This window comes from Mya arenaria, chromosome 6 (assembly GCF_026914265.1).
Source record: "Mya arenaria isolate MELC-2E11 chromosome 6, ASM2691426v1".
NCBI lineage: Eukaryota > Metazoa > Mollusca > Bivalvia > Myida > Myidae > Mya > Mya arenaria.
The window spans coordinates 8383225-8395265 of NC_069127.1; the positions used below are offsets into that span (position 1 = coordinate 8383225).

Below are 12041 nucleotides of genomic sequence, written 5' to 3' on the forward strand. Positions count from 1 at the left end.
ATTCTAGGCGGAGCTGGCGGAGGAGCTGAGAACATAAGACACCAATGACAGCTGAATGGTGATCAGGGGGCAGAGAACATTAAGGCAGAGGTGCATCCAAATGCTATCTAAGGGAAATCAGACTATTTATTACATTAATTTATCAAGTGTCAAAAAAGAGAAGTCTGGAAAAAACAAGTCATAGGGCCTCACCTCAAATAAGAGTCAGTGAATGGACAATTGCAGCAAATCCGTGAGGATGTCCTATCTTTCTAGTCATAGCATCCTTGTGCTTTGTCTTTGTCTTCAAAGGGTAATTTTAAAGCATTTTTTTTTAATAAAATTTTGATGTATTTTACTGTACTAAAGTACAATTTATGCCCTAATTTTATATTTCTTCAGAATATTGATTTTTTTATATAGACATAATATACAATGTATGAGAATTATATTTTTTAAAGTGTAAAAAAAGTGATATTTGTATTCATTTTATGCTGTTATATGGTAAATTGAGGTGAGTGAGATATGACTTGAGTATTTGGTGATATTAAGGGTTGTCAGCATTTCACTCTTATTTTTATTGCATCAAATCTTCACTTGTTTCTTTTGTACTATTATATGTACTAGGCAATGTCTTTACCTTATAAAGCTACTCACTAATAACAAGAATTATTTTTACAGAATTTTTTGAAAAGTGCAAGCAACTTAATAGGCCAAAGAAATAAACCAACGTGGGAATCACGCATTGAGTCGGTAAGTTATTTCAAAGTTTGAAATGATGTCAGAATTGAAATTAATTTGCTCTTTTTGTACATTACTAATTCAAATATTTCCATTATAATTTTAATAATGTTTAGTGAACTTAAAAAAATTAACATAAAATTAACAACTGCTGACAATCAGGTATGCTCATTCTTTCAGAGTCGGAAGGGTGCTATCGATGTACCGCGAGTTGTCGAGCAGTTTATAAACCAGAGATTCAACCAGACACCCGATGGACAAACACGCACCCTGACATCCAATAATATCCGTATGTAGAGGGATAGTAGTTTATTGAATACCAACTATAAACATGCAGGCAAAATACGCTTATTCATATTCACCTACTTCAATACCGTTGTATTGTATCTTCCCTTCAACTGAATGGAGACATATTGCTTTTAGCTGTCTGTCCCTCACAAAAACTTGTATCTCCAAAACAATATAAGCTAGTGTGATGAAACTTTACATGAATGTTGAACACCATGTGAAGTTGTGCACCTGTGGTTTTGTGTATGACTGTACTGAGTTATTTCAAAGTCATGTTGCTTGACTTAGTTAAAAAATAGCATGAAAAAAAGTAACATGCAATCTGATGTAATACAAATCTCCAGTGGATAAACCAGACTAACAACCCCTAACCAAAATGTAAACCTGCATGTCAAGTTGTGCACCTTTGGTTTTATGTTTTTCTTTGCCCTGGATAAGTGCAGACCCAGCAAACACCTGATGTCAGTATGATGTTGCTTGATAAGGGATTCTGGTGATGACATTGCCTACCAAAATTAACCAAAATCCCACGTCAAAGCAAACCCTGTCGTCTGTGCGTCTTGACGTTGGATTCTTCTGTCTAAATATATTTTCATCTGAAATATACCGCTTCTATAAAATTGAATTGCACTAAATACCTGTTACTTCTAGGTTTACAATGCAAGTACATTTTGTCTTCCATAATCTGTGGGTTTGACACAGCTGGACAAGTCCACTGTGGTTATAATGGAGGGAAATGGGATAAAGTACTATATGTTGCTAAATAGAGGAAAGGTAGAACTAAATTTGAGGAATGAATTGAGGCAACGTCAAATGTTTGTCGGGGGGGAGTAACTGAATAAGATAAAAGTGGCTTATCAGAGCATGCATTCTTGTGTGACGTGTATTCTCCAAAAGTGGGTTAGCCAGAATGATGAACCTTTACAGGAATGGTAAATAACGGTTTTGAGTGTGACTGTACCCAGTACATGCAGAGAAAAAGCCCTTAACATAGTTACAAATCATGATATAGAGCATGCAATTTTTTGTCGCACGTTTTTCAATAAATATATAAGTCAGAGTCACAAATCCAACTGTAAACCAGCATGAGATGTTGCCCACCTGCTGTTTTGTGTGTTGTCTCGACCAATAAGTGCAGAGTGATGGCCATTGACTTTGTGAAAATATGGCACATGCAACCTTGAGAGATTTGTTATTCTGCATGTCATGTTGTGTACCTGTGGTTTTGTTTGTGGCTGTACTAAGCAGAGTTATGCCCCTTGTTTCTTATGCTTCCACCTTTATATACAATTTCTTCAAACGTACATCCATAAAGAGGAGACATTAGTTTTTGAAAGAAAACAATTTGACTTCCAATCTGCCAATGCCGAATCATATCAAATATCATTGCATGATGTTATAAATGACTGCATCAAAAGAAATAGCACATTATTTACATGTTTTAAATGTACTGTATTATGCTATATGGATTAAACAGTAAGGTAAATATAAACATTGTCCTTGAGATTGTATAAGAGAAACTTGTTGGTTTAATTTTACAAACATTTTCGACCAATGTTAAAAGTTACTGCTAGAAATAAACTGAAATGTTGACCAATGACAAGACTGGCCATTCAAATATAAACATGTGGAATTTCAGATGTGAAGATTGGTCGTGGAAAGCAAAACAGTGACTATGTTTTCCCGGACAGGTCGAGCCCAGACTTGCCAGACTGGCTCAAGGAATCAGGCTCTGGAATCAGGATACCTGCACAGTCTTTTAATGGTGAACATACATGAAGCTCTTTGTTTTCTCTTGTCAAATTTTCTTTACAAAAAATGATATGTAACCTACTGCAGACTATCACTTACTGGGTACTTTTGAGACTTGCTTGTTGTTGAATAGCTTCACTTTTACATTACAGGTCTGTCTACATTGAATTATGCGAGTTCTTTCTACCGAAATATAACCTCAATACTCGTGACTCGTTTGAAGAGAAATAAGTGAGTCCTTGTTTTAGCTTCATTCAGTTATTTATGTAGATATGAAATAAAACATTTATGTGAAACAAAAAAACCATGAATGAAAAAAATTATTCATTAAAAATGTCCTGCTCATCATTAAATCCAATCAATTTCATCAATAGTTAGACTTTTGTATTCAAAATGTGGGAAACCGAAATGAAAACCTGACACTCAATGAAAAGTGCAAAACCTTGCAAGACAACAGACACATGAGAACTTAAATAATGTTATCTGTAATGTTGGGGTTACTTGTACCTCTTTGTTACAAATGTTTTGTACTTTCATAGCATGGTAGAGGAAGTGAGTGGTGAGCTGGAACTCAACAGCGACATCGTGGCCTTCCAGATCCAGGAAGACATCGCTATCATTGACCCGCCCGCAGAGATCACCTTCCGGCATTTTGATGTACGTTTCCGTAAACATGTTACATATGGTTAGGACGTATTTTAAGGTACATATGTAGTTTGTATGTGTTATGTCTGGTACAAGACATGAGTGGTGTGGTGGACATTCGCAGCGACAGCCTAGCCCTCCTGAGTGTGGAAGATTTCAGCATAATTGACCTGCATGCAGAGATCTCTGTCAATCACTTTGACGCACATACTGTTCTTTGCTTGATCATTTTTTCAGAAATGGTAGAATTGATATCTGTGTGGAAACATTGTGGCCTTTCAAGTGTGGGAAAATGTGATGTTGGTGACCCATCAACACAAACCTCGTTTTAACACTTTATCTTAGTCTAATGATGTTCAGTACGGAATTAACATGCAACATAATGGACAAAGTAATTGTAGTGAGGATGACATGTGAAGTTGGTAGTCCATGTAAGGTATGAGTGGAATGAAGCTAATAAAAACAAATAAGCATAGCAATTAAGAGGATGACACAGTTGTTGTAGTAAAGGTGTTTATAAACTGCAAGCATATCATTGTATTTTTTCAGGCGAACTATTCAAACCCCATCTGCTGCTTCTGGGATTTTGAATCAGAGTAAGAATTGTTTATTGTAACTCAATGCTCCGTAAATATATGTTATTAACAAAAAATGCTTATCACAAGTACATTAACTAGTATGGGAAATATGTAGAGTGGTAGGTTTAATACATACACAGGAAAGGGAATTGCCTACCAAACTAAGGGGGGCCCTTGTTTGTTATTATGTCATATTGCCTTGGTGTGTCACCAAGATAAAAAGTAGAAGAACCCATATTATGCATTATGTTGGGGTGAACAAGTAAGAGTACAAAAATGGACCAAAGTTTACAGTTGAGATGTTTTAACGTTGATATTGTTGACCCATCTGAACTACAGGTCGTTTGTAACAGACGGGTGTGAGCTGGTGTCTACAAATGATGAGCAGACGGTGTGTGCGTGTAACCACTTTACCAACTTTGCCATCCTCATGAGTCCTGGCAAGGCTGTGAGTATTGACTGTCAGTGTGGTTTGGGGTTATATGTGTTAATTTCACCGATGAATAAGGCTCTTTCCATACTACAAATATATACAACCGTGTGAATATGGTTGCCATTAAAGCAGTAAGGGTTAGTCCAAATATCTGATATTATCTCTACTCATTTGAACTAAGTTTTCTGAAGACATGATGTGATTGTGTGTTTTAGGTGGGTGTCGATGCTCTTGCCCTCAGCATCATTTCGGCAGTGGGCTGCGCTATTTCCATCTTCTGTCTTCTCCTCACAGTCGCTGCATATCTCCTTGTGTGGAGGTTTGTAAATCTGAACATTTGGTTCAAATTCATGAGTAATTTTTGTACCTTTAGTCCAGTTTGAAAGATATTTTTACAATAGATTTCATAACATAGTTACATGCATTCTGATCATAACCAATCTTACAGGAGTAAACCTTCAGTTGATGTATGATGTTTGAGGGCTATCTTAAGTTATTATATACATCATCCTGATTGTAAATCATTCATGTATTGCCCCCATTTAAAAAAAAAAAATCTCCAGTACATTTTTTTATATTTACAAATGAAATAGCAGGTTAAATTAGGCCTCATGAAAGCATCTTAATACGCTGCTTCTATAGTACCTGTAAAAGCTGGCAACAAAAATGATAGCTTTGATGTAAAGTATGTTCAACCTTAACAATTAACATTCAAATGTTGACGACGTTTGTTTCAAGGTTGACAAATTATGCCACATTTGTTATTGTGTATAACGGTTAAATAAAATCCTCCTTTTTTATCTTGCCACAGTGGTGTATTAATGGATATAGTCCCACATTGACCTTGATGTCCTTGAAATTTTTAGAAATGTTTTTGTATTTTATAACATCAAACTAGATGCTTACGGGCTTTTAAAATGTATTAAACATGATGACTCCTATTTGTATTCAAAGAAAAACAGTTGGAGTATTGTTATAGCCTTGTGGTCAATGTTGGCATCATCATCGTGCATTGACTTTATCCATGGCCATAATGCAAAAAACTAATTCATACGATTTTTTGAAAAAATTATATACATGTTGCCAATATGCTCATGTAAAACAAGGCTAATGGTTCTGGCCTGTATGAATGTTGAATAACATGTATGTTTGAATACAAAAAGACTCAGGAAAGCATTCAGACATTGCTCTGAGACACTCTTGTTATGTTATTTATAGTATACATGCAAACATGTTATTGGTAGTTTTCTTTTAATTAAGGTATGTCAAGAGTGATCGTGCAGTACTTCTTTTGAACCTGTGTGCGTCATTAATCATCTCCTACATTCTCTTCCTGGCTGGAGTTGGTCGCTCCGAAAATCAGGTACAGTGTGTGTATTTCAATTTAGATAACTTAATTGCGGATTGCTTGGTTCAAAGCAATAGCTGTTTGCTTGACATTGTTAGCATGCATACTCAAATACATGATGATAAAACTTTGTAAAAGGTATAATAACAGCTATGTTTAAAGACCTTAGATAGAGCATATCGTGGATAATTGTTTGTTTCAGCGTAAAATAGCAATATATTTCACCTAGTGAGCACCTATAGTTATATTTCAAGATTACTTTGGTGTCTGTAGGCAAGATTACTTTTGGTGTTTACTGTGCAGTGAAGGTAAAATATTATAAGTTACGTTATGTAAGGTATATATCACATCGACAACCTGTTTACATGTTTTAAATGATTCATTTATTCATCGGAATATTCATTTGAATCGGAAAATAAACGCCATATTGATACGATACAACTTCGGTGAATCAATATGGATAAATATGGGGTCACCACATGACCAGTCCTGGACCAATGGCGTTGTGCCAGTATTATGGATTATTATGTGATATATGGCAATCTTACACAAAAACAATCTTTTTTCTCTTTATTTCATGCTCATAATATTTCATCTAAACTTATCATTAATTGATGTCCATTTGGAAAATTATGTCAAATTAATATATAAATAAGCTAAATAATGTCATTGATTTTTCTTTCAATTGCTGTATGCATTTACATTGAACATAATCATTGATCATGTTGTTTGTTGGATAAAATTTAAAAGCATTAAATTTCAATTTTAAGGTATATCCTGCAACATAATTGATGTCCACTTTCTTGTTTTCTTACCACTTGCAGACGGTATGTACGGTGATATCGGCCCTGCTGCACTACTTCTACTTGGTCGTGTTTTTCATGATGCTCGCATATGGTGTGGAAATTGCCATATCCATCATCTACGTGTTTGCTGTAGGCTCCCGGCTGAAATGGCTCATACCCGCAGCTTGGGGTAGGTGTTATGAAGTTTCATTTGACTACATGGATATACAAGATTTTGATACATTTTGAAAGACAATTTCAGTGGTATGTGTTATCCCGACTGTATCAAGATTGTTGGTAACATCTACCTCTTTATAGACAGATCATGATGCTTTGATATTTTAAGTGATTTTTCTGTCTTTTGTTTGTGTCTCTTTTTTTTCTTGCGTTATTATATTATTGCAATAAATCTAGAACACTAATGTTGGCCTTGGACTTAACTTTAGATGATATTGATATGACAAGCGTGAACATATGATTCTATCGTTGGTAAGATGGCCACATTGTCTTTATCAAATTCAAGAAGTTATATTTTAAATATGTGCGTCTATTACAGGCATCCCTGCAGTTATTGTTGGCATTTCGATGGGGGTCACTGAGTTAGAAGGCTACGGGAATGAGGAGTTGTAAGTCACCATTGTTATTATCAATCTAGAACTTTATTCTGTAATGATCAGATTGTGTTTTGCCTCTCTTTCATATCGCCAGACTTTTCATGATATTTTTATATTAAATGAATTGATTGATAAACTGATGTTTTGGATACTGCAAATAAAAAAAAACTGTACTTAATTGTTGTTTTCAATTTACAGTTGCTGGCTGTCAACTGAGGACGGTGTTTTATGGGCGTTTGTTGGCCCAGCCCTGTTAGTTATTGTTGTAAGTGTCAAAATATATATTTTTTAACAGATTTGCTAATCACACAAAAATAGACTTTAAGATTGAACAATTATCACTAAGAATTTAAATAATTGAATATATATATGTACAAGTGTTGTTTTATGATTATGTATGACATGCTGGTTCTATTTTTTGATTGTCGTTATTGTTCATATTATTTTCTACATATGATTCAAATTAAGAAGTTATCATTAATTAGGAATTATAATAGAGCAGATTGTCAAATTTCATGCATGGTCTGTCTTTATTTCAGATAAACTTTATTATTGTGATAGCTGTGATCAGGAAGATGTTTACATCGTCAGCAATGATGACAAAGTCAGATAAAGAAAAAGCATGGTAAGAATTTAATGAAACCATCAGGATTTTACTTCTTAGCATTGCAGTCATTTTAAAGGGACTAGCTTACGTTTTATGAGGTCACTGGCTCAGACATTCAAAATTTGAACAAAATGCTTGATTTATTTTATATCATTAAAAGTTCTTATAACAGCAGTATTGGTAACAAATATTTCACAGAAAATGCTCTATTTTGCTGAAAGTGTAAGCAATGCTATGTGACTGAATATTGAAAAACTTAAGGTTTGGATTAATAAAATTAAGATCAAATGAGTTAATATTCTGCCAGATGATGTTTGGTGTTTGTTCATAAAAATAAGTGAAATTATGCAATTTGAACAATGCTTGAACAAATAATTGTAACATAAAATCTGTTAGGGTGTCCATTTAGAACTGTCAGTTTTTCAGAGATTAAAAGTTGAGATACTGTTATAGCCTTGTTGTCGGAGTGCAAGAAGCCGTTGCCATTAATCAAACACCATTATATTTCAGGCTAGGTATTTGGAATGTATGTGTTCAATATGATACCTATGATCCCTGTATATTCCAAGCTAGGTATCTGGAGTGTGTGTGTGTTCAATATGATAACTGTCATTCCCTGTATATTCCAGGCTAGGTATCTGGAGTGCATGTGTTCAATATGATAACTATGATTCCCTGTGTATTCTAGGCCAGGTATCCGGAGTGTATGTGGTCAATATGATAACTGTCATTCCCTGTATATTCCAGGCTAGGTATCCGGAGTGTATGTGTTCATTATGATAACTGTCATTCCCTGTATATTCCAGGCTAGGTATCTGGAGTGTGTGTGTGTTCAATATGATAACTGTCATTCCCTGTATATTCCAGGCTAGGTATCCGGAGTGCATGTGTTCAATATGATAACTGTCATTCCCTGTATATTCCAGGCTAGGTATCTGGAGTGCATGTGTTCAATATGATAACTATGATTCCCTGTGTATTCTAGGCCAGGTATCCGGAGTGTATGTGGTCAATATGATAACTGTGATTCCCTGTATATTCCAGGCTAGGTATCCGGAGTGTATGTGTTCATTATGATAACTATGATTCCCTGTGTAACTATGATTCCCAGTATATTCCAGGCTAGGTATCCGGAGTGTATGTGTTCATTATGATAACTATGATTCCCTGTGTATTCCAGGCTAGGTATCCGGAGTGTATGTGTTCAATATGATACCTGTGATTCCCTGTATATTCCAGGCTAGGTATCCGGAGTGTATGTGTTCAATATGATACCTGTGATTCCCTGTATATTCCAGGCTAGGTATCCAGAGTGTATGTGTTCATTATGATAACTATGATTCCCTGTGTATTCCAGGCTAGGTATCCGGAGTGTATGTGTTCTAGTGCCCATCATGGGTCTAACCTGGGTTTTCGGTGTGTTCTCTGTGAATGAAAACATGGTCGCCTTCCAGTATATATTTGCAATATGTAATTCACTTCAGGTAAGCTTATGAATCATCATACTTGTATAGTTTGTCTATTCCTTTTAGGTTTTTTAGAATAAACATCGATATAGTATCAAGATTTGTTGGCCTTTTATCGATGGTGATGCATATGTACTCTGGACTAGAGGGTGACGAGGGTGACAAGGTCTATCCCCACTTGGAGCTTTGTGGATTATATTTACTAATGGCTGGGACTAATAACAACTCCTTCTTGCTGCTAATGGTCATCATTCAGGAATGACGGATTTTAAACTGCACATATGTTTGTCGTTATAAAAGCTTTAAAGAGAATATATTACTTGTTTTTCATTGTAATGTCAAATAAATCTTACCTGAAGAATCCATATTTTTAAATAGTTTGATAATTTCTCTTTCTAATTTCAGGGATTGCTGATATTTATATTCCATTGTGTATTAAATAAACAAGTAAGTATTCTTTCTCATATCAAAGGGGTAGGAATTTTTCTGTTCAAATACATATCTTTATGTGTTGGTGTTCATTCTTATTAGTAAAATATCCTATCCTGAACTTATTTTGAAAGATAGTAGTCAACATGAGATAATTATTCCCTATAATTAAATATGTTGACCCAGCAAAGCATTGCATTCTAGCTTTTTGCGTATTTAAAACAATATATGATGATAAGTACCATCCTACAGATGAAAGATTATACAGATAAAGTCATTATACATACATGTATATTATATTTATTATATTTATGTACATTGTAGTTATGCAATGTATTATACATACAGAATGAGGTATCTCATTTTAAACAATCTGTTCTATAGTTAATGTACTATAGATTGCATGCTGTGGATGGTGTATGTCTTAAACAGTCAGTTTGACTTCAGTTAAAAGATGGTCTCAAGCAGCGAAGCAAGAGGAAGAAGAGTCTCGCGACATTCGAACAATCATACAACAAACAGTCCAACCAACACTCCACTGGGGAGCCAACAGTAAGCAAAGTGTTGACGATCATCAGCATTGTTGAAGTAAAATTCAACAGATTGCCAAGAATTTCATTCTGTCTACTTATGACTTTTTTAATGTCCTAGATTAAATAAGTTTGTAACTGATAATATAATATGTGCACAGATTAACAGTTATCATTATGCGCTAAATCAAGTGATGCTTTTTTGCAGTTATAAATTATTGCTGAGGTATGAAGGCTATTATTCCTAAACCTGTATAATGAGCATACTAAGATATTGTCATTTTGTTTGTAGGGTTTCACCGGTATAGGGGATAGTAAATCCACGTCAAACTCAAATGAGTTGGAAAAAGCAAGTGAGTAGCTACATTCCTTGAAATGAAGTTCATGGGTTATAGCTTTGAGCGTCCAAAACAAATTCACCATTAAATGGAATGTATTGCTGCATGTTTACCTATTCTACCAATTCATTCTTTCATTCACCCTAATAAGACTAAAATAACACTAACCACTTTACAAATAATGTTTGATTAGTTCCATCCATTTTGACTGTACTACAGCCTACAAATGTCAGCAAGCAACATTCATTTCAACAGGTCAGAGTGGTATAGTGGTATAGCTGTCTGCTTCTCACCCAGGAGTTTGTGGGTTTAATACCCACAAGGGGTACTCTTCTCATCACCCAACCACTCAGACATTCTTCTTTATACCCTCTCAAAAAAAACCACAAGTACTGGTTTTACTCTGGAAACATTCTCAAGTGGTTCCAAACAGCTTACTGTCCCCTTAATTGAGCTCAAATATTCAGTGTTATTAAAGTAACACAATTACGTGATGAGTGATAAACATGAATGGAACACATTTTTTCAGCAACTAATCCATTCCTGGAAGCTGACCGTCAGATGAAAGAACTGACGAAGACAAAGAAGGGTGGAACTGCAAACCTGTGTGACAATAACGTGATCACCAACAACAAGCTTGACAAGGGCGCCCCAGGGGCTCGGGCAGTAGACCTTGACGATGTTAAGATTTCCAACATCCTGCGTGAGTCCGAAGTGATGAGTGGCACTGCTGGTATATCATCCATACTTCCGAAGCCCGAGAGACGCCAGCCTGAGCAGACGGGCTCAAGGACACCTGAGGTACGTTCTTCTCTTCTGGTCTAGATTGTAAATTTTGCTAGTTGCTAGTTGTAAATAATGCCCAGCTAGTTTGTACCAGTAATAGTGTAAATCCAACAGAAACAGTCATCTTGTTTTTTGTTTGTTTCCTTTTTATCTTGTTTTAATAGTTTATATGAATAACTTATAATCAGTATAAAATATTTATAAAAGTTTATGAAGGAATCATTGTAGTAATAGTTTTTTTGCAAAACAAATATTACAAATATCTTTAAGTCAGTATATTTTGTATAAAACTAATTTGCAATCTAACTTATATTTAAGCAATTTAATGTACATGCACCATTATTTTAATTATTCAGGAACAAAGAAAATTCGTTAAATGGTTTCTGGTAAAATATGTTACACGACTCTTTGTGAATTGTTGTGTATAAATACTTGAATATTCACTTCTTCTTCTGGTGACAGTTCCTGAAGTCACAGATCTATAAACCATGGTTTATACGTCCGTGCTGAAGTTTAGGTTCTCCAGCTGTTATTCGACAGTCTTTATACTTGAGTTTTCAAATTTCTTCTATACTGTAGACATACATTTCTCAGTTCTAGTACAACATGTAATTATATTTCACCCTTTTTGATGGTTTATTTGGATGAAAGTTAATGGTGAAGAATAACCTGACAAACCAACCGTTTGAAACAGGGAGTTTATCGAAATATAACTTCACAGT

The 12041-nt window shown here is 34.9% G+C and overlaps 1 protein-coding gene across 9 annotated transcripts in view; it reads left to right on the forward strand.

The window, feature by feature from the left end:
• The window catches only part of LOC128238399 (uncharacterized), a 74178-nt gene that overhangs the window by 54827 nt on the left and 7310 nt on the right, over nt 1-12041 (forward strand). For 6 of the 9 annotated variants that reach the window (XM_052954291.1, XM_052954293.1, XM_052954292.1 and 3 more), the window contains 19 exons: nt 661-732; nt 901-1009; nt 2648-2773; nt 2913-2991; nt 3300-3417; nt 3955-4001; nt 4323-4431; nt 4632-4735; nt 5677-5779; nt 6589-6739; nt 7106-7175; nt 7362-7428; nt 7703-7788; nt 9128-9254; nt 9642-9683; nt 10113-10217; nt 10488-10548; nt 11063-11334; nt 11676-11705. In XM_052954291.1, the coding sequence (XP_052810251.1) occupies nt 661-732; nt 901-1009; nt 2648-2773; nt 2913-2991; nt 3300-3417; nt 3955-4001; nt 4323-4431; nt 4632-4735; nt 5677-5779; nt 6589-6739; nt 7106-7175; nt 7362-7428; nt 7703-7788; nt 9128-9254; nt 9642-9683; nt 10113-10217; nt 10488-10548; nt 11063-11334; nt 11676-11705 (1878 nt within the window). The remainder of the gene's footprint in view (nt 1-660; nt 733-900; nt 1010-2647; nt 2774-2912; nt 2992-3299; nt 3418-3954; nt 4002-4322; nt 4432-4631; nt 4736-5676; nt 5780-6588; nt 6740-7105; nt 7176-7361; nt 7429-7702; nt 7789-9127; nt 9255-9641; nt 9684-10112; nt 10218-10487; nt 10549-11062; nt 11335-11675; nt 11706-12041) is intronic. The other 3 variants (XM_052954299.1, XM_052954298.1, XM_052954294.1) reach the window with 1 other exon arrangement.